This window comes from Streptopelia decaocto (genome assembly GCF_964273445.1).
Source record: "Streptopelia decaocto genome assembly, chromosome: 6".
NCBI classification, from domain to species: Eukaryota; Metazoa; Chordata; class Aves; order Columbiformes; family Columbidae; genus Streptopelia; species Streptopelia decaocto.
The window spans coordinates 180,168-203,847 of NC_138660.1; the positions used below are offsets into that span (position 1 = coordinate 180,168).

Genomic DNA, 23,680 nt, shown 5'->3' on the forward strand with positions numbered 1-23,680 from the left:
GGGAACAGCGCCGTACAGAACGAAGAACGCCAGCAACGCTGAGCATGACAAAGGCACAGAGAGAGAAGACGAAGGGAGGGAGGAAGGAAAGAGAAAGACAGGAAGGTCGGGGGACAGAGCAGCACGTACAGACACAGAGAGGAAGAGAACAGCGCGGGGACACACAGACGAGAGCGCAGCGGGGGGACACGCACACGAGAGCGCAGCGGGGGGACAGACACACGGACGAGAGCGCAGCGGGGACAAGAGAACAGCGGGGACAAGAACGGGCCAGAGAAAGCGTGGGGAAAAAGGAGACGGAGGGGCAGGGAGGCACCAGGACACAGAAGCCGGGGACGAGGCCCGAGGGCCAGGGACTCACAGCGGCTCTCGCTTTCGGTGGCTGCCAGGAGGCTTCTAACAGCTCAGACGCTCCTGTCCCCTCCTCTCCTCCCTCGGGGCGCTCGGCCGTCCTCAGCCTAGGAGAACACGGTGGGGTGTCAGGGCTGCTACGAGACGAGGCTTCGGGGACACGGAGCCTCGCTGGCTCGCTCGCCACGCAGCCGTCCCGCTCCGGGATACGCGCACGGACCTGCCGCGCACGTTGACGGCCTGGCCCGCTGCACGCCACGCAGAGGGACCCTTCGCCACCCGGAGAGAGGGGCTCCCTCTCTTGCCCGCCGCAGGAAGCAGACGTCGGGCCGACGGACCCGCACTTCTTCCTCTTTACCTCTCCGGCTCCAGCCGCGGCAGCACCCGTCCACGGACGGGACGCGCTCCCCCGTCCCTTTTCCCGACGCGCTGCCAGACGAGCCTCGCCAGCCCGAGGCGGGCGCAGCCGACGGCATCCCCGGGGTGGCAGCAAACGGCCGCATCCTCAGCGTGGCCTCTGGGAGCGGGAAAGAAGAAGCGGCAGCCGTTAGCACCGTAGCTCACCCCTGCCTGAGCCTGCTCCTTCCGCACGGGCCACCGGAGAGGTGCCGAGGGCCGGCCTGCCGCCTTCACCATGGGGCTCGGGAGCGGCCCGGGAACACGGGACGGGTTCGCAGGAGCTGCCGCGGCTGGGGGCGGCTGCACGGGGCGAGCGGGGCCGCGGGAGGAGGCTCAGGGGGAGCTCTGGCGAGCTGGGGACGCACCCGGCATCTGCCCCCGGCCGGCTGGCGCCTCCTGCTCCTCTGCGGCACACTGGCCAATACACTGACAATACACCTATTAGTTAAATAGAAACTAAGCACTCTGCTTCTAAACAACGTGTTATTTAATCTTCTTTCTCCCTCTTGTCATGCAGAAGGATCTAAAAGGTGAAAAATATCCCCTCAGCGTGCAGGGGCTCAGAAAGCATTTTACCTCACATCAACTGGTTAATGAGGGTATGAGTTCTATAACTTCATCACAGCATACACTAACTTGGCAGCTTCTCTTGAATTCCCCCCTTTGCAATATACTTGCAAATTCTTTGGCAGTATAAATCTACAAAATATTATCACCTCGTGCTGTGGTACAGCACAATTATTTGTTACCCACTGGCAGTGCCAAACAGAACACTGTAGCATAATGTAAGTCAAAATGACTAGCATCAACATCAGACTCATAAGATCAACGCTGATGGAGCTGTGAAGCCGCAGCTCCTGACGGTTCTGACGGTTCTTTCTTATCTGGCACCTCTGAGTGCTTGTGTTTCTTATCTGGCACCTCTGGCTGCTGCGGGGCAAGCAGCGTCTCTGCCCCCTGGCCGTGCGCTGCAGTACCCGAGTTTCGCCACAGGGCGGCGACACTGAGGCGCGCCGCGGCAGCCCCGGGCGAGCGGTCGCGCTGCGTGTCGCGGGAATCCCGAAAAAAAAACCCCAAAAAACAAAGGCAACAAAACAAAAAAGCACACGGAGAGCCGCGGCACGGAAGCCGCGCCTACAGGACACGGAACCCGCCGCGCCTCGCCCCGAGCTCCCGCCGAAGCGGTGCCCCACCACCGAGCCTGCAACCGCGCCTCAGCTCCGCTTTTAAACGCGCCCCCGCTAACGGGGGCTGCGCCGCTCCCGGAGGGACTGCCGGACCGGGCACGGGCGCTGCGCCGGAGGGAGACGCGGCTCCAGACCGCAAGCCTTCAGCGCACCTGCCCTCGGGCTCGCACGCCGCCCACCAGCTTCGCCAGCTCGGCCGTAAGGGCGGGGGGGAAACGGAGCCCATCCCGCTCCCCCCGTTCCAACGGCACGGTCCCCGTGGCCGCACTCACCTGCCGCGTCTCTCGCCGCTCCGTCCCCCTCGCGCTCTCCCGCTGGGCTCCGCGGGCACCGACCCCGCCGGCCGCAGCGAGCGCTCCGCAGCAGCCCCGACCCCCGTTCCCGTTCGCTCCCGGTTACCCCCCCGCAACCGAGGCGCTCGCGGTTTGGACATGCGCAGTAGGGATACCGCAGCACCCGCCCCTTGCCGCGTCCCGGTTGGCTGCCTAGGACACGTCAATCACCTCTCTCGCCGCCTATCAGCGCTCGCTATTGGGGCATGCGCAGTAGGGATACCGCAGCACCCGCCCCTTGCCGCGTCCCGGTTGGCTGCCTAGGGCACGTCAATCACCTCTCCCCCCGCCTATCAGCGCTCGCTATTGGGGCATGCGCAGTAGGGAGACCGCAACGCCCGCCTTTTCGGCAACATCATTGGCTGCCGGCTGCACGCCAATCACCATGTTCTCCGCCTATCAGCGCTCTCTCTCTTTGGGGCATGCGCAGTACGGAGCACTCAACGCCCGCCCCTCCGGCAACCTGATTGGCTGCCTACGCACATCAATTGCCATTCTCCCCGCCTATCAGCGCTCCGCCCCTCCAGCCCTCCCGAGCCATCTGATTGGCCCGCTCTGCATCCTCACCCGCCTGCTCTGCGGGGACCCCCACGCCCTTCGGCCGCGCGGCTTCCAGCAGCCGCGTTTAAAACAACAAACCGCGCTCATTTGCTTTACACTGAAAAGGGCGGCGGGTGGTCACCTACCCATAAATTCATTGTGAACAGAGAGAGCCCTAAGGAGCTCCGGCCGGCAGGTTTCTCTCCCCTGTGCCCGGGACCGAGGAGACGCCGCCGCCTCCTGCTGCCGCCTCGCCCGTTCCCCTCGCAGCGGGGCTGCCCCGGGAGAGCCGGGGACCTCTCTGTTTCCCGGCGGCTCGTCCGACCGCTGCCCCCCCTTTCTGACCGGCACGACCCCGCCCGCAGCGGCAGCGCCCCCTCGCCCCCCAGCACGGGCACAGGGCGCCGCTCCCCAGCTGCAGTACCGGGCTGTGGCCACCAGACGGCAGCACCGAGGGCGGTCACGCAGCGCCCCCCGGGCCCCGCAGCGCGGACGCTTGTTCTTGACCCGTGGGCGGCCTGAGCCTGAACGCGCTTTCCCAGAGCCGCGGACATGGCAGACACACTGATAAAAGATAAAACCCCCACATGTATAAAGTATTATTTTCCTCAAGATGTCTGCTGGCCTAATAAAATATATTGCCTCTGCCTGTGCTCGTGTCTTGTCTGCAGCAATAACTCGGCTCCTCCGCAGCTGTGGCAGCTCTGGGGCTGTTAGGGGTCAGTTCCAGCCCTTACCCGCAGCTGAGCAGCAGCCGGGCAGGTGTTGCTGTTCTGGGCGCTTCGCGTCCCTCAGGAACGGTTCTCAAACGATCCTGCGCAGCGATGCCCAGAGCCAGGACAGCCCGCGGCGGTGGGACAGGAGCACACGGCGGGGGCGCGTCCCGGCTCGGGGCTGTTTCCGCAGGCGCTGTGAGTTGCTCCGTGAGCTGGAACCAACCTCCCGATGCCCCGGCCCGGCCCTTTGTCCCCGGCTTTCCCAGGGCAGCCCAGCGGGTCGGTCACACAAACTGTTCTCTGCTGGCACCACCCAGCCGGGCCACCTGTGTCTGTGGTTCTGGGGACACCCCACGGGCTCCCTGGAAAATGGACAGCACAGCACTGACAGGGGGCGTTCAGGAGCCTCTGCGCTTTTGGGTTGGTTTGTTTGGGGTTTTTTGCCTCTTTTGTTGTTTTTATCATTAGCTTCTTGTTGTTGGTTTGTTTGTTTTAAGCTCTTACTCTATATAGCTCATCCATGGTGCTTATAGAGTATGGATAAATCTACCCTGCTTCCTCACAGGAGACAACCATCTTGCTTTACAACAGGTGACTGAATCTGCTATAGAAAAGTTCAACCACCTCCTGTACAGCAAAGGATAAAAGAAAGTATGGATTTTCGTTGCATCTAATCCATAATGCAAGTACCAATTAACAATACATTAGCAGTGGGTTCCTTCAAATATTCACTGTGAAGGCAGTTCCTGGCCCGATTATATTATCATTCTTACTATTTTACAGGAGAAACACAGGGCACGGCTGATTTTGCCCACGTGCAGCGCAATGATCACACGGGTGCGGTGAACCGGGTGAAAGGCCCTAGAGAAGGAAAATCGGGCTCCGTGTGCTACAAGGGGTATAAAGCAGAAAAAAGAGCAGTGAATGTGTATAATGACACAATTAGATGGTTTTTCAGTTCCATGATGTGCTCTTCTACTAACAGCATCTGCTGCAGTGGATATCCTGGACACCAACAGGCGGTTCCTGGCGTTGTGCCCACGGTGACTCATCCACTGTGGCCGTGGGTGTCAGGCCTTGATACAACAGACACCAAACCTTGGGAGGGAGGTGATCACAGGAAAACGCTTAAAGATAATGAGCTAGCAGACTTGATTTAATCTTTAAAAATACACATCACTGCTGTCTTTTCTCCATTTAGCTGGGACAGGCTTCAATATCTCTATTAATTACAATACGTGACAAAAATTAAAGGGGGAAAAGCTTTATTTTTACAATGGTAAATACAGTCTAAATCGTAATTTGGTAAACAGATAAAGGGGAGTAGCAAATGAGGCACAGATGATCCTGTTTTATCTCAGAAGGCTTTGGCATATTTACAGCTTTAGGCACAGTGTGTCTAATCCCATATAAAATGCACTGTCCATACCCACTGAGCCTGTCCCCTGGTATAAGGACATCAGGATCCCACCCTGGACTGACCGAGGGACAATTCTGATCTAATGTTCTGTGTATTCTACACCAATATCTGTTCTTCAACAAACCTTTTACTGGTTTCAATTTCTTTCCCTGATTATCCTTTTCAAATACAATGCATATGTAACATTTTGTATTGTGTAATACGCATTATATAATAGACAACAAAAAACAAACAAAACCAAACAAAAATCACCACCACCACCACCAACGAAACCAACACACAAGGAAGGATATTCAACTTTTTATTGCTTTACTGTTGCTTTCTGAACAGAGACAGAGCAGCAGCAGCACCGCGGCGCTGTGCCGCTCCCGCGCCCGGCTCCGGAGCCGCGGGACGGGCTGAGCGCCGGGCCCCGGAGCACCCGCGGGGGGCAGAGACACGTCCGGCAGCACAGGAGAGCTCGCCCAGCCAGGCGAGGGGACCGTCCGTTTCAAAGGCTGCTTTTTGTCAGGCAAGATCTTTAGTATCACATGTAAGACACATAACACCAGACATATCACACAAAAAAATCGTAAGTATTATACGACTTTTTTGTCTCTAAAATAATGAAAGGGATATAGTTCATTATCAAAAAGAACCGTGTTCCTCATACAAAGTAAATGCTTATCTCAGGTATGTTTTGGGGAAAAAGCATGAAGGATATGGCCTTTCAGTACTGAGTATAATAATTTATTAACACATGAAAAGCAGCGTTTTCTAATACTATGGAAAAAACAGTGTCATCTTGCAGTCATAAAAGTTGGAACAACAGCCTATGTTACACATTACTGTTGCTCATCATTTTGTCCAGGTGCAGGACAACTGGCTTCATACTTTCTCTTCAAGCCTTTCAAATAGATCCGCAAGCTGTCTGGATCCAGTCGAGAATTCCTAGCGGTCTGAACCAGCCTCATCGCTAACTGGTACACGGCTCTCTGCTCCGTCAGCTCGGGACGGCCCTTCTGCCTGTGCTGCTCTTACAAACATACGCATGTATTAACACATGAAATCAATGATGTCCTATTATTAAAATACCAATATCAGCTATTTTCCAGGCTATTTCTGATCTCCTGATTCTTGGTTTGTACACCAACATTACATCCAATACTCCTTAACCCTAAGGGCTGCTTTGTGTTGTCACCTAACGGTGACCTTCAGTATCATCTTTGATAACGAGTTCCGGAAATACCCATCTATTTTCATGAAACCATAGGCACTGCTTATTCTTTATCCTTTCAGAAACTGAAAACATATTTGGGTTTTTTTTTGCCATTTTTCAGGCACTGAAAATGGCAAATTACAGTATTATAATTTTCCACCACATACCAAAATTTGTTTTGCGATGTGATTTGTGATTTCCTTTGCATCCAAAATTACGGATGATGGTAAGGAGGAAACTTCTGCAGCTTTTAATCCTAAACATATAAAACACAAATCAGGACATTTTTTAAATTTTTTGCATTCCAGTGTTTGCCAGAATTAACCTGGCCTGCTTTCTAAAGGATAAAGTTTTCATTGTTATTAAAATAATTTTATTATATTTTTTTTGTCTTTTTTTTTTAAAAAAAGTAAACTATATGGTTTTGAGAGTTACAAAATAAAATGTCTAATTTGTTGAAATGCTACTTCTAAGATACAATCCCACAGAAAGTTACTGCTGGTAATACTGTAACTGGGCAAGACGAAACACATCAGGGGTTAAAGGAAAAGAAATGGCACAGTGGTGTTAACAGCTTTCCCCGTTTAGTTTTTGTTGGTTTGTGGGTTGGTTTGTTTGTTTTTTGAATCTGGCAGGCCAGAAAATACTGAGGTTGCGCTCAATACGCTCTCCATTAAATCCAGACATCCAGCGGACACGGATGTCTTGTTCCAACTTCTACTCTGCTGCCAGTAGCCAAACTGCCAGATACTCCGGGTAAGAAAGATGTAAAATATTTCTTCTGCACTAACATGATTATTTTTTTACTTTTTCATTTGCCTGTGGCCCTGGCTGTTCTGGGGAAAATCTGTGCTTCAGCAAGTGCTTTAATAGTGTAGGGTTAAAACGAAAAAGGGTCAAGAAGGGCCATTGCACGCTTTCCTAGAACGTAGCTTTGCTTACGTAAGGTAAAGCCAGGATGCCAAGACAGAGTTACTAAGGGTCTCCAGTCCTCTGAGAACGCCCTCTGAACAAAGGATTTTTCTGAGTGAGTGGTGTTGTAGCATCTGAAATTGAGCTTGTGCTGCCAAAGGTAAAGGAACTTATTCTGAAATTCTGATAATGAAGCATTTTCAATCCAGTTAATTGAAGTTTGACTGGAATAATTCGTAGTCTTCAGTTACCACTACCTTGCACAAGTCACATTTTGCTGATTTCCTACTGATTAAATGTCACCTAAATCAAGGATCCCACTTCACAATCTCATATTTGAAAACCAGGATCTTTGTAACTCTTTAAAACATGTAGTTATGCCTTACTGTCACTCACTCATTTCTTTATTGACCCATAATCTGTCAATCTGTACAGTCTTCAGTGTTATTTATTCTGAAGTTAAAAGAGAAGTAAACCCAATTTCCAGAAAACACCGATGCTTTAGTGGAACCTCCCAAAATAGCCTTAGGCTGATGCAGTAAAATTCCTGACCTTTTTTAAAGAAACATGATTCCCTTTCGCTAATCAAAAAGGGCCAAGCTGCTATTTAACTGATAAATCACTGCTTATGGCAGACACATGAAGAGTTCTTTGTAACACAAACCTCGGCATTCACAGCCTTTAGTCCCTCCAGAGCTGCACCAAGTCCTGTGTGCCCAGAACAACTCGTCTCATTCAGGTGAATCGAGTAGCTACTGACATTACATGAAATTTCATAGTGAAAAAAAAATGAGTAAATTCTCCATTTTACCCCAAACTACTATTTCACTACATGGTTACATAAAATACTCAAGTAATTTTGAACATCCTACAGATCTGCAGTTGTTCCTCTATGAGAGAGACACAAACTCAGCAGAAATCTGTTAGCAGAAAAATATTCTTAGATGTCTAATAACTGAAATAGTATCTTTTACAATCTTTACTAAGTTAAAGTCTTAGTAGAATCCATTACCGTAGTTCTTTTCCTCCGTACAGCCTTTACAGAGTGTGTAAGTGTAAGCAATTTTCTCTTTGTTTCCAGCACTGCTTCTCACATGTTGCACTTCAAAATGGTAATTTTCCACATTGGGATAAAAAACCTCTATATGACACAGTTCCAAAAAATGTGTAGCAAACAATGTAAATGCCTAAATAAGGAAACAAGAAAGAAAATTTATTTTGTAAATGATCCTGGAATAAATTACAATAAATAAGAAAAATTAAATTATCTCACAGATGTCCAGGTTTTCCTCGAAAACAATGAAAATTTGTCCTTAAATTACTAAAGCAAATTAAAATCTTTAAGCCCTGAGTTCTATCATTGGCAAGGATATCTTTTCCAAGTGGGGATTTTCCCACTCCTTTCTCACTAGAAGGAAAAGAATATCAGAAGTAACAGGAAATCCATGATGCTTACAAAATTTGACTAGGGTTAAATAGAATGATTGTCAAATGGTTGTCTTAATACTCCCAAGGAACGTTTCGCCAAAAGTACAAGCCACAGAAAATATCTGAGTTTTTCACACCAAACCACGAAAATACTCTGAATAAACTCTGGAGAGAAACAAAACACCTGCGCACTCACTTCAAAGAGCTGATGACAGCGAGTCGATCAACAGTCGAGTTGATCACACGACTGGGAATAGAGGAGAAACTTCCGACCCACCTGAAACCATCTCCCACTCTTCTGAACAAGCCTCTCACCTCTGTGACCAATTCCTAAGTTGTGCAGAACTAGCACTGTCCTTTGGAAAAGTAACAGCTGGGTACAGAGGTTCACCTTTGACATTCAAGCATCCAAAGCTGTACTGAGCAAAACCAGGACCAGGTTATTCTCTTCCTAGACAGAAATGCAAGCTTGCGAGCCAGCTGGAGAGAGATGGTGCACTGCGCTGGTTTTGGCTGAGCCAGCGTTAGCTTTCTTCACAGCAGCTTGTACGGTGCTACGTTTTGGATTTGTGTTGGTAACACACCCATGTTTTCGCTGTGGCTGAGCAGCATCAAGGCCTTTTCTGGTCCTGCCGCTGCCCCGCCAGAGCAGGCTGGGGCTGCGCAGGGGCTGGGGGGGACAGAGCCGGGACAGCTGACCCCGCCGGCCCAAGGGACATCACACAACGCGATGCAGCAAGAAAAGCTGCAGGGAAGATGGAGAAAGGAGGGGTGTCAGAGTCAGGGTGTTTGCCCTCCCGTCACTGTGACGTGTGCTGAAGTCCTGCTGACCTGGGCATGGGGAGCAGCTTTGCTGAACGCGTAACTGTCTTCAGCCGAGCTCATGTGCTCTCACACTTCACCCTTCAACTCTGTCCCACAGCCACTGCTGGGGAGCGAGCGAGTGGCTGCGTGGGGCTGGGCTGCCCACAGGGGTTAAACCGCAGCAGCCGGTGAACTGAAGCAGTTTCTGTCAGCATTTTTTCATCACTGTAATTCTTACTTTTCACCAGTTATGAAAAATATCATATTTAGGCAAGAAACCTGTACAAAACTCAAGGTAAATTATGAGAAAAAGTTATCTTTACTTTCAGTATGAGAAAATAATTATAAGGTGGCTTTTGTTTTTTTTCAAAACAGAATTACCTTTAAATTCAACAGATATTCACAGGCAGCATAGCAAATGCCAATACCTTCTTCAGCACTGGTACCTCTGCCGAGTTCGTCAATGATGATAAGCGATTTGTCATTAGCGTTTTGTATGATATATGTTATCTAGAAAAATATTTAAAGTGTTATCATTCCTATAAATGCTCTTTAAAAAATCCCTAATAGCCATGCTATTGCTAATAGGAATACTTTGTTATTCAGATGAAACACAGAAATTTGAAAAGACCTTGTCACATCCACAAATTTTACCTTTTCACAGCTTTCAAATAGCTACCAACTCTAATCAAGCAAAGACACACCGCAGCACTCCCTCTTTTCCGCTGAATGTATCACTTTCCCTCCAAATCACGTCAGTTTGGGAGAGGGAATTGAGAGGGCTTAGGCTCCTACAAATAATCATTTAAGGTCTAAGGAATAACAAAACACTGAAACTTCTGTCCAACAGAGCACTGAGTTTTATTCATATTCGGATATCTTTTCATTTAAGATGTGCCTGGTTCTCTATGGTTTATCATCAAGGTAACAGATGAAAGGTAAATTTTTGACTACTTTTCAAAGTACACTCTTTCAGTGGAAATATATATATATACACACACTAGTACAATTTCTATTAGTTTAACAGTAAAAAGGAGCCTTTGACCCTGGATTAGCTATGTTTAATACCTCTTTCATTTCCTTCATGAATGTTGAAGAATTTGTTTCTATATCATCATCCATACCTATTCTGGTAAAAATTTGCTCTGCAATTCGAAAAGAACAATACTCTGCTGGGACATAAGAACCTACAACACAAAGAAAATCTTAGTTTTCTCATACCAGTGCGATAAATGCCAGTTTCCCTGAATATGCCAGCGGGGAAAAAACAAAGAAACAAACAAAACCAAAACCAACAACAAAACACCAAAGCAGATTTACACTCTGTCTTCACGCATTGTAGAGAACGCATCCTGTTCTTGTTCTATAAAGTTTCATAAGATTATGTTCAGTCAATACTTTATAAGAAAAATTTCCTATATAGATACCACAATTAAAGAAGCTTGTCAATAAAACCTTACAAAATCATGCGCCTGAAGCTGTGTGTCAGTCTAAAGGGATGGAAAAGCGATAATAAACACTAGGATTAATTGACGTTTCTGTAGCCATTGAATTACTAATCCCAAGGAATCTTAGTTTCCCAAAAACAAGATTATATTGCCTTTATCAGTCTTTGAGGCCTGTTACTTGTATTGAATAGAAAAGTAAACCTGTCAAAAGACTTTACGGTCTCCTTTATTCCTATTAAACTCATGTTTTTGACAGCAATTCCTCAAGAACTTGCAGTTGCTGGGGACTGGACTCACAAACACATAGCAGATAAATTTTATTCTCCACTGCTGAGTAGCTTTATTCTAGAGGTAGGGTCACCCCATTAAGGTCTTTCTCCTGTGCTACCAGCTTTACCTTTATATTTAAGATAAAAATCATTAAGAACTCCTGAGTATAGGGATGAGTCTGTTAGACATTACAAATATTTGTTTTACTTTCATAATTTTAGTGATAGAACCTTGTACTTTTATTTGAAGTAGTTGACTATATATTAATTCTACTTGGCTGCAAGCACATTTCTCTTTTTCTGTATCACCGAGGTGCGCTCGAGCTCATCTGCTCTTCGGGATGACGAGCACACAGGCGGCCTGGACACTTCGAGGACACTCGCTACCAGTCTAACGATGTGCCAGACTGGGTTAATGAGCTCCAAAGAATTAAGGCAATGCCACTGTGCTCCTCCCATAGACACGCCGAGGAGGCTTCCAGATACATAGAAAGGGCCCCATAACTTTCCAGTGTCAGACCCAAAACCTTGCAGTGGCCTCTGTCAGCAACAGAAGACTGAAAATTACTGGTTACTATTTAAACAGAATCTTATTCTACAAGCCAAATCATTCAAATTCATAAATATTTTAAAATAAAAAACGATAAACGTGCTGCCAAAGATTACTAATACGGTACACACTTACTCACCAATCTGTGCCATAATTTGACAGAGTGCAATTTGTTTTAGGTATGTTGATTTTCCACTCATATTTGGTCCTGTAATAATGGCAAAATTATTACCCTCTGTCAGGTATGTGTTGTTAGACACAGGTTTTTCCATAGCTATCTTTTCAAGAATGGGATGCCATCCCTGTTTGATTGCTAAAGTATCTGTAAATTCTGGACGAACTAAACGAGAAAAAGGATATAAAACATTGCAAAGTTAGTATGGAAACCTTTACTTGAAATAAAGTAATTCTTGCGGAGCAGAATTCAAACGCTGTGGTCCTGATTCCCCAATTTTTACTTTCTTTTAGTGAGCAAGACTAACATGCAGCACTTGTGAAGAATTACCAGCCACTGTCAGGTACAGATTCTGATTGTCATGAAAGTCTTCCTGATTTATTACTACAAAAAGAATCTCATTACTAACACTTAATTTCCAAATCTACATTCTGTGTTTGTGTTCTGTTGTAAGTGGGATTGGACTCCAGTAATAAAGAAAAATACAAAGAGCGAAATTTGAAAAGTAATTAAAACAGAAAACCTGAAAGCCAGTTTAATTTTAATAATTTCTTTTTACACTGCTATAAGCATATGAAGTACAGGGGTCACGGACTCCGTTACTACTACATATATGCCTTATTACATAAGCACAGGAAACAAGGAAATAGTATTCCTTCTATTTTTGATGTAATTATGAGCTAATCCATCTCCTGAGATGGCTTCCAGACCCGATTTAGTATCTACACCGTATTGTACTGCAGATAAATACCTCAGCTCAGCATTAATCGAAGACAATGTGCAGAATGAGCAATATGCAGGTAAGCACAAGATCCTGGATTCCTTAGAATCTAAAATTGTCTAAAATTGTCTAAAAATGCTACAGAAATTGTAGCAGATAAACAACAGTAGCCACATTTTGTTTTTTACATAATGTTGACCCACTTAGATTAACTTGTGCCCTTGTGGAACAGAACTGTAAACTCAGAGTGTCCAAAGACTTCTTTCTTTTGAATAGAATACGCTTAAACTGGCTGTCTTGAAAAGACCGGCTGTGCAGACTTGCAGCAGCTGAATGGAGGATGTAATTCCAGTGAATGGAGACAGAAAGAAGATCAGCACAAAACCAGCGACGACAGACCAGAGACACTCACCTAAAGCCTACGGAGACCAAAAACAGAAGTTGTGTGGGCTTAGCAGTTGTGGAACCGGACCAAACAGCCTGGATATTCCCCAACAGGAGGGTCTTTATCTGGCCATAATCATGTAATCAGTGAAGAAACTTACCGTAATCAGACAGAGTGCAGGCGTGGGCAAACGAGAGCAACATATCCAGCATGGACACAACGTCAGACAGCTTGTACAGGCAATGAATGTGCTCATAGATCTCGTTCAGTAGTTTACACACTATTCTGAAATGAGACACAGATTTAATTGTTGCACAGTACATACTGTCACTTTACACAACTTGGAGAAATAAAGCAAGCTCATAATGTTCATACTCCATACATTAGGACAGGAGGTTACTCATAAAATGCAATCATCTCTGCCAGATACAAGCAAATGTATAAATTTATTTGAAGCAAATTCCAATTTTATACTGTCATCTCAGGTCAAATTCTGCTATCAGACACAGGACACACAGCTCAAATGCCAACAGCTCATGAGAAAGCTTCACAAGAGAATGAACTAAAAATACACCTATGGAATCAAGTGTGTTTTATCAATGCATCAAATGCAACTCTAATTCCCCTAGGCCCTCACATTAATAAAAACCCCACAGAGTTTCTAGAAAGAATGTCCATAAAATTGACATGCGACATTACACTCAGTGAGTCTCCTGAACCAGACAGCAGAGCAACCGACCCGCAGCAAGGACAGCACAGAATAGACAGTTCTGCTGGGAACGCGAGGAATGGATTAAAAGTAACAACTCTGCATTACAGAATTAATGCATTGTGTCATTTTCTGTAGATACTTCACCCATAAAAATTAGTAAATATGAAGGCCACCCTTATTAATAAATGCCTATATATTTGTAGTCATGTTTAGTACAAAACACACTTTGTGAGGGTTTTTTGACTCAAGGACACTGGATCAGTGTCGCTTTGGATTATTTCTGTAAGTAGCCATAACTTAACAGAAAGATAGCTTTAAGAAAATGTGCAATTAGCTGTTAATTGGACAAAGTAAATGTAGTTAGCAAATAATAAATAGTTTTAAATGGTCTTACAAGTAGGTCATGTGATATATTTCTCTCAGGGACTCCTGACATCTTTCATTCATTTTTATTAAATCTGCTGAAGTGAAGCTATATGTGTTTTTCATTTTTGTGATCTACAGGGAATTCAAACCAACAATAAGAACTTGCCATATTATCAGAAACAGTTTTAAAAGCAAACTGGTAACAATATGGGGGGGGGGGTGGAAAAAACACCACCTGGTTTCATTTTTCCAATATCAATTTTTATTTTAAAAAACCACAATAGATTGCAGTTATCAGTAAGGTATACAACTTCACATCTACACACAACATAACTGCACGTAATTGCACATTTCTGACCATATTAACTACAAGTAGGGCAGCTATAAGATTATCAGTTATACTTTCATTTACTTCTAGATATCATCACTGAAATGATTTTGTTGCCTAAATTACTGTATGATGTGCGCTTTTTAAATGTATTATACATTAAGTATACAAACATATTACAAAACAACAAATCTAGTCCCGATACCTTTGTGAATTCTGAAGGAAGTTGGCCATTGGGTAACGCTGAACAATCAACACTCATCTGGATAAAAAATCCACGAGCAGAGCTGAAACTTGTTTTCATTGGTAGGTTGTACTTTTCTGCAAGTTGTGTTATCATACCTACATACAGCAAATAAAGATTTGACCCAAATTACACATACATGTTTGTGTTGTACAAAGATGCACACTTACTGAGATTTATAGGCATGAAATGTGTCAGGCAAGTAACATGACAAGAGGCTTTAGAGGTGGGTCTTCAGGGAATTATGTAAGTAACATATTAATGCAACAAATCTGGTGGCATAAAGCTATTGGGAGAAAAATTCCAGCGGAGAATCAGATAAATTCACGTGTTCTTTAAAGACAGTTCATGCATTCAACCAACTCCCAGGTGAGCCTGACTATGGAAAGTTTGCTCAAGCAATTAGTGTCACTATCTAATTAGCAGACAGAATACCAACTGTCAACTGGGGACTCTCAGTTTTCAACCAGTTCATGACTCTGAGGGATCCTCTTTCCACACACCACAGGTAATGCTTTACATTTGCAATCCCCTCCTTAAATCCATCTTGTTCCTAGCTGAGAAAGATACCATATGTGGGAAACTGTTGGATGATAGAAGAATTTGTCCTATTAAATCACAGGAATTTTGAATACTGCAAAGAGGATCATCGTGTGGTACTCCTCTGAGAAGAAAGGATGGAATGAGTTAGAGGTGTTTCCCTGCTGCTCACTGCCCTAAGCCCTTGTCTGTCTTGTGCTGGGGACCCCACAGCTGGACACAGTGCTCAGGCAGGGTCTCACCAAAGCAGAACAGAGGGGGAGAATCTCTTCCCTTGACCTGCAGGCCACACTTCTTTCAACGTACACCAGGATACTCGGCTTTCTGGGCTGCAAGCACACATTGCTGGCTCATGACCAACTTTTTGCCCACAGGTATTCCTGAGTCCCTCTCTGCAATCCACTCACTCCCCAGCCTATACTGATATCAGGGATTGCCCTAAGTGCAGAGCCTCACACTTGGCCTTGTTGCACTTCAAGAGGTTCACACAGCTCCACTCGTCAAGCCTGTCATGGTCCCTCGGGATGTCACCCCTTCCCTCCAGCAAACAGCTGCACCGCTCAGCTGGGTGCTGCCTACAGACCTGCTGAGGGTGCACTTGGTCCCACTGTCTGTGTCACTGATGAAGGTCCTAGCACGGACCCCTGAGGGACACCACTCGTAACTAGATTCCACCTGTACATCAAGCCATTGACTGTAACTCTTTGGATGCGACCACCCAGCCAATTCCTTATCCATCTCATATCCACCTCTCATTCTTTAGTCCATCAGTCAAACCCATCTCGCTCCAATTTAGTGATGAGGATGTTATGGAGGACCGTACCAAAAGCCTCAGAGAAGTCCACGTACATGACATCAGTATTTCATTCTTGGAGTCCCTTAGAGTTTAATCCAGTAAAGCAGAAAAGAAAGAAGAATCCCTTCTGCAAGCATGTGCGCTACAGTGAAAACGGTTAAGGTGAACATATCTGTTCACGTGTTCTGGAATCCTAGCAGCTGCCAAATTTCGGAAGGTTTAGGAAATAAAAAACAACAGCATTTGTACTTTTCAATACGTAGAATGTCAGACTAGAAGAAAACAGGAAGCTCACAACATATGACAGATGCTAAAGTTTCTGGTGCTCTTTGAAGTTTCCAGTTACATAGTTAAACTAAGATGATGGTCCCTTAGCTAGAAATCAACACTTTATTCTAAATTAAAAAAAAAGAGATCCATTCCAGCTGATTTTTTTTCCTTCTGTTTTGACTTAATGATAAACGGGAAGGTTCCTAATGCACAGGAAGAGACATTATGCTAAAATTCCTTTTGTCTGTATTTTCCTACTCTCAATAGCTTGGCCAAAAAGTAGTCCACAGATAGATCAAGACTGCTCGAAATATAAAGAATAAAGAACTCATTCAGATACTTCAATTCAAAAAGCTAAACCAAAGATTTATATGTTTTATGCAGAATGTTTTAGTTGGAATAACTCAGCTACATTACTTTAACTTTTTTTGTACTGTTAGAGGATAAGGGACAACAGAGTTTTAAATACAGGAATCACAATATAATTGTTCAACTTCATTAAAATAAAATTGAAGTTTTATCTACAAAAGGAGAATCTCAATATGTATCTCAAGAGTACTTCAATTAATTATAAACGACAATTAGTTTATGTTAATACTAAACACTTTTTACATAGGAAAATGTTATAATTAATCATATGATTACATGGCTTCTATATGCCAGGTGCAACGCACTTTGAACTCCAAATAAATAAAAACTTGGTTGAGAAATACCTGCTATATCATCAACAATTTCTGTGTATGTTCTACGAGCTATGTCAAGGAATTCATTGATGTTAGGCTTCACAGCATAGCATTTCTGGGTCCTCATATTCAGACATCCTTTTGTGTACCTTGTATCATCATTAATTACAGTTGTAATCTTTTCAAGTATTATTCCAAATCTGCAAGATTAGTTGTATTGCTAATTAGCTACATAACATTTTACAATTTGTATTTGCAATATAATCCCCAAATTACAAATAAGAGTATTACAAATAACTGAAGCAAATTATCTACTGTTAAACCAAACACTAAATGTCATGTCTGTTTTTGCCTCGGAATTAAGTATGACTATACTTAAGTCTCACCATAGATATAATTAAAATCTTTGGGAGATATAAGTTCTTTCTCAAATACACAGCCAACAGCTGATTTTTGCATTATTATGGGGACTCCAGGAAACCATTACTTCTGTCTTTTAAGAATAATTTCTAATTGAGTGCAGTTCATCAGCAACTGCAGTATCATAGCTAACCTTGTTTTTTTGCTTTTTCTACCTGTATTTATTTGTTAGTAGATAATTAGAATGTTTGATAATTAAAATCAGCTTTTAGGCAAAATTATTAAGCTATACTTGTAACTACAAATAGGCAAAGCTGCAACATCTTTAATCTTACACACATTCTTAGAGTTTCTAACATACTAGCTAAAGGATACGATAAATACCTTGTATCTTCAAGACAATGGTAATAAGCCTTCAGCAGCGATGTGTCACAGCTTCTTAATGCAGCCTGTTTAAGATTAGAATGTGGACATAAACGGTTACTTCTTTTTGTAGCCCTTTTAGAGGAATGAAAGCTTTTAGATTCTCTGATGCTTATTAGTGGTTGCATAGGCAGCTACGAGAGTCTGAGCAGGAGTTTCAATTAAATGTTATGACAGGATTTCAGTTCTTAGGTGTTAGACTCAAATGCATACTTCAATTGGCTTAAGACGACAGACCACATTGGCAGTATTGTGTTCTGCAAGATACAAAGTAATTTTTTTGTTGACTCAATGATCCTTATCAGTCCCTCCCAACTTGAGACATTCTATAACCTATGAAATTTAACAAACTGCACTGTATAAAATTAAGGACAAAATGGTCTTCTGTACTTTATTCTAAAAATAATGACAGAGATAGCTTACTTTTAGAGGTTCCACAAGTTCTAGAGTATGCTTCAGGTAGATTAAATTAGTTATTTTTGATTCAGCAGTTTTAACCTGTTGAAAAATTTTACAAATATTGGAAGTGTTTGTACATCCACCTGTTCAAAAAAAGTACTTAAGAACCAGCAGAACTCATACTGTTAACTGTAACAGGTTCGTACTTTTAATGAAAATTGCTAAAATACTTTATAAGCTCACTTTGACAACTTGATATGCGATTGCATTAAAAAACTATCTAAATTTTACATTGCTTACTCTGATAGTTTGCCCATCAGTAGCTAATATTTTCCTATGTCTGCACTGACGACTGACTCTGAGAACACTCTGCTAACCCAAGCCATGAAAACGGCTTTTGATCTTCTACCTATGCATAGCTCTATAAAACCCTACAGTAGCTTGTAGACTCTTTCAAAGGGAATACATCATGCATCATAATTAAGTAGTACAGCCTTTTCATATATGCTGTTAAACACAACATAAACCAATTTGACTTATCTTTGGTTAATATATTTATATCCTTAAACATCTGCCAATGTAACTGAAAAAAGAAATCCAATAAAGATTTTTAAAATATTGCTTGCAATAATGACTGCTCTTCAAAATGTTTTGACCACATACACTCCACCTTGTTTTGTATGCTCCCTGAACATTTACCATAAAGAACTGTGCTGCTCATATTAGGGCATATTGTACTGCACAGCAGTGCACATCCACTGTGTGAGGATTTCAAGGAACCAACACAGGTAAGCACATTGTTTGTTCCAAAGAAAATCTAGTGTCAGTTTTCGCCGTGAACACAGCTGTATGACCCATGTGAAATCCTTACTCTTGTGGCAGAGGGTCTCTCTTGCCTTATCTTGCCTCCGATATAAAGTTGCCTTCTGTAAAAGACAGGACTAAACAATGCTGAATGTGTGAACAGAAGAATCATAATCTGGAAATAACTATGGGGTCTAAGACCCATGATGGGATGGAATCAGACATCAGAAGAACAGACAAGGCCATATGTGAAGAGTTGGTCCTTTGTAATGAAATATACCTTTGTTAAAATAGTTCTTACAGGAATTATAACTGAAGTGGTCTTGAAAGTGGATCTTTGTATATGCTGCATTTTAGGTTCAAACGGAGAAGATGAATGACTACAGCCATAGTTGATAACTAAAATGCAGCCTATCCTTTACAGCATCTCAAATTAATTTGTCCACACTCACTCTGATATGTAAAGCATAAGGATTCATAGAAGTGGCTGACTCTGCTTTTGTGCTATAGACTTTAAGTCCTAGAGATTTAAGTGCCATGTCAGTGGATCAGGCCTAGTTTAACTTTTGTATTTCCTGGAAATTCATGTAAACCAAAAATACCAGTACCTTCTCCCTGTGAGAAAAGGAAACGATTTATCATGTGACTGGAACTTCTTCAGGCACAGAATCTATTGAATTTGTTCTTAAGATGGGTGACCAAGTAATCCAGAACAGGTGGTCCCCACTTCCACCAAACACTGGAAGCTGATCCAGCTCCTAGTGATCCTTCATAGAATCATAGACTGGTTTGAGCTGGAAGGGACATTTAAAGGCCATCTAGTCCACCCCCTTGCAATGAGCAGGGACACCTTCAACTAGATCAGGCTGCTCAGAACCCCGGCCAGAATGACTGGAACAAGAGGGTCTTTTAAGGATATTGTTTTATTTTGTCCAGATATCTTTCATTTGCTTATATATGCAGATTACATAAGAGGAAGCACTCGACTTCACCGATTAAGTGATTTTTCAAGCAACACATCTCAACAAGATTGTCAGTTGACAGTCCTCCTTAGCATGAGAGAATGTTCGTGTTGAATGACCCATGAACACTTGTAGTGACTGAAACTGGGGGCTTTGCAGACAAGCACCATCTGCCTCCTGTGCCAGAGACTGAAGAGAATTATGTCTCAACCATTATGGCAGCAACAGCTCATCCCACAGTGGATGAGTCATTGTCAGACTGAGAAGAATCCTGTCACAGACACTGTGTTCAGTAGCAGCAGATGGGGCACTCAGGAGAAGGTGAATCATGATTTACATCCCAACACCAGCCGAGGAGCCGCAAAGGCCGCGGGCTGACACGGGAGGGGACGTGCTGGAGGGCAGGAGCTCTGGCTGCTGATGGGCCCAGCGTGGCCCAAAGGGAAAAGCTGAGACCCTTCCAGATGTCCCAGGACTTTTCTCTTGTCACCACCCAGACATCCCAAACTACAAACCCAGCAGCTCAGCCGGGCCCGCAGGGGCCACATGTCCCTGGCCCAGACTGCGAGTCCACTGGCCACGCTGGGGCCGTGAGGGCCTTTCGTTCTCTTTTCCTTTCCTATACCCCTATCTCTTTGCCTCTCCCTCTATGAGTAGTATAACATAAGGCTTACAACCACAAAACTCTTTTGTGTAGATCCTTTTGCTATTAAACTGTTAACCAATTTGGCTTAAGTAGCATAAATCTTTCTGTTGCTGCCAAATTGTCTGCTAATTGGGCCCAGCTGCAAAATAAAAGGTGGGGGTTATTTTTGTTTATGGTCCTTAAGTATCCCATATACTCTTTTCTAACTAAGGGGACCGTGAATCTGAGTCACCTCCCCACACACACCTCGGACCGGGACGTGACAGCTGGGGAACGTTTTGCAATGAAAATCTTTATGGAGAGTGGAAGTGGAACATACGGAATACGATAATCTAGCATTTAATAAAAGCAACTCAGCACTTGAATTAGCATGTCTGTTGCATGAATAATATGCTCTGCTATATTGCTGCTAGTTACGATAGAAAACAGTGCAGTTACCAGTTTGGTGTACACGGTCCTATGTATACACGAAGACATCCAGCCAGCTTTAGTCATACACCTGATCTTTCATTCATGTTACAGATCTCTGCAATGAAAGCTGGGAGCAATAAACATTCAGCTTTCTGATGTGCCATTAAAGAGATTTTTCTGCATTTACTACAATCCCGCTGGAGCCTGTACCTGATTTCTTTACCTGGCATTAGACAAGTTATTTACTAAGCAGGTAACTCAGCATGCAAGAAGAAAAAGTTGTAAGTCCCTATGATGCTGGCACACCAGCACAAACACAGGCAAGCACAAGCTTCCAACGCACTGGCAGAAATAGCCTACTCAAGTCCAGCAGCTAAATGCAACTTAAAATGGAATGGTCACAATACGCTTAGTAGAAAAAAGCTGAGGTTCCGCTGCCTCAGGCTCACAGCGGTTACTGCTGTGTCTGGTCTCAACCCAGATCCAGTAATAAGCTGCACGTATCTTGGTTTGATATTTGTAGTGCATGTGTTAACGTACAGACCAATATACGAGGCAAGGTCTGATGAAAAAGACCTTTATTTGAAACATGTTAATAGTCACTAGAGGGGAAGAGAACTTTTATACCCTCCAGCAATTTTTAGTTTACAAACTAGTTAAGAACACACACGGGTACACTGAAGGAAGAGAAACCTCAGTTCAGTTAATCACAACCGTGTCCTGGTTAAAAACATTGGAGTGATTTTCAAGGCAAAGATTCTATCTGTCTCCAGCTCCCAGAAGACTACAAAGGGGAAATTCTCTGTAGATCCTGAGGAGGAAAGAGGGGGTTGTAAGGAACGTGAACCCAAAGAACACTCAGTAGCTCTCCCAGCGCTCTGTGACGGAGCCTCCCCTGCTCACCAGCTCCTGAGGCTCCGGGGGCACAACACGGGGCACGAGGCGCTCACAGACTGAACCTGCAGCTGAGGGAGAAACTGCCCTCCTGCTGAAGCCTTAACATCAACACACCAACTATTGCTTGTCCTTCAACAAAACTATGTTGTTATAAGCATTTATAACTTTATTGTCTATTTATGCTTTTATGAATAAAGGCTTTTATCTGCATTTCATTTTGGTCCACCTTGTAAGACGTGTGATTTAAGGTGACAGATAAGAGCAGGACACTTTTTTAATCCGTAAGACAGGACCCTGAGAAAACTTCACAGGAATCAATTCTTCACTACATTGCTGTTCCTTGCATTCAAAGGTTAACAGAAAAGCACGGGTCAAGGTGAGAACAGCCCGCAGAAGGGGCTTCCAGACATGATTCATAACCCGGCTGTGTCCCCACGTGCTCAGAGCTGAGGTTCAGTCAGCACAAGGGACACTCCTGTCTCACTTGGTGTGGCTTCTGCTCTGCAAAGATGTGTATTGTTTTCTGTCAGGTGTTGTTCAGAGGGAACACTGAACACCTGCATGAAAAACCTGCACTTAGCTCATACGTTGTCTGTCTATTGGAAACTAACAGCCAAGTCTCACTTCTGACTTTGTATGTTTACACAACTGACTCAGTAATCAAATACAGATTTATCTGTATTATAAGCACAGCTGAGCAAGGTCAAGAGTGCTTCTTAAGAACCTTTTTCAAAATGATCTTTCAGACAATAAAGACTGATTTCTATTGATTCGTATTACATAAAAGCTAAAAAATTATGTAATTTCTAGTAGGAAAGAGGCTTAATTTTCTTTTGGCTATTAAAAATTGTATTAACCTCCAAAAATATGAAAGTAAATGTATATTAACACAGTTTTTCCTTTTATGCTGATGTGAAGAAAACTCCTCTCTCATCCTAGTACTGTCAAATAGGATGAACATGTACGAAAAATAAAGGTGGGGAGTGATGAAAAAGTAAACATTTTTTTAAGTCAGTTTGTATAAATTAAGATAAATGTGATATTGAAGCAAACTCGGATTTTTTAACATTCCCCTATAGAATCTCCTGCTGCTGTACAATAAGATATACTCTCAGACTATGATAACATTAGTCCATGTCTTTTTAAGGCGCAGTCTTTTTCCTACCATATCATGCATCGGTACCACATTTATATATAGCCAGGTAACTGCTCATCTAAGGTGCATTTCGAAACATACCGTATCCTGCTTTGGAATTTGTACCAAAACGGAAAGTAGTTGTTCTGTATCCAGGAATTTCGAGATAACTGTGAAACAAAAGTACCCAGATCAGAAATTGAATGGATATTGTAATAAAATCTACTTTTTTAATGCATACAATTACTTAGTGAAACTTAGGCTTATCTTTTTCTTTCATTCTATCTTCACAAATTATCTACCAGGGGAAAAAACAGGTTAAAAATTGCTGCTATCTAAATTATGTTGTCATAACTATACAGACTGTACTGAAGCATGTAGTGATTATTTTACAGGTGGACACATATGAATTCAGCAATATTCTTTTAGCTTGATTGAATCATACGTCTCTTGTGATAAAGATTAAGATTACATGATCCAGCTTCAGGTGCACTGACTCATACTCTGCTATTGGTTCTGGTTTGCTGCTGGTTGTTTTTGTTTGTTTCGACCGCTATGTTTTATGAAGCAACAGGAAAAAATATCCATACACAACAAGTACAACATCAGTGATGCATTTGTTTTTAGAGTATACATTATGTATTCTCATATACTTCCAACATAGCGCGTATCTAGTCACAGAGGTAGAGACAAACTCAAATTCTTTGAAAAAGGTATTGGCTGATTTCTACCCATTTTATCTGCGAAATTCACTTTTCTTAGCAAAATACTTGAGAAAAACACCACTATTATAATAAAGATTACTTCCATTATGTGTCACCTGACAAATCATTTAAAAAAAAAAAAATCAAACATATTGAGTCACATAC

General features: G+C 43.5%; 1 protein-coding gene across 1 annotated transcript in view; it reads right to left on the minus strand.

The window, feature by feature from the left end:
* Positions 1–4,693: 4,693 nt before the first annotated feature.
* Positions 4,694–23,680, minus strand: part of MSH4 (mutS homolog 4) — a gene marked incomplete at its 5' end in the record, with an annotated part of 29,459 nt that continues 10,472 nt past the window's right edge. The window contains 13 exons of the mRNA XM_082056252.1: positions 4,694–5,955; positions 6,311–6,399; positions 8,068–8,242; positions 9,669–9,797; positions 10,356–10,474; positions 11,694–11,894; positions 12,996–13,120; positions 13,942–14,045; positions 14,447–14,583; positions 16,805–16,974; positions 17,519–17,583; positions 17,981–18,055; positions 22,914–22,981. Coding sequence (XP_081912378.1) covers positions 5,770–5,955; positions 6,311–6,399; positions 8,068–8,242; positions 9,669–9,797; positions 10,356–10,474; positions 11,694–11,894; positions 12,996–13,120; positions 13,942–14,045; positions 14,447–14,583; positions 16,805–16,974; positions 17,519–17,583; positions 17,981–18,055; positions 22,914–22,981 — 1,643 coding nt within the window. The 3' untranslated portion in view covers positions 4,694–5,769. The remainder of the gene's footprint in view (positions 5,956–6,310; positions 6,400–8,067; positions 8,243–9,668; positions 9,798–10,355; positions 10,475–11,693; positions 11,895–12,995; positions 13,121–13,941; positions 14,046–14,446; positions 14,584–16,804; positions 16,975–17,518; positions 17,584–17,980; positions 18,056–22,913; positions 22,982–23,680) is intronic.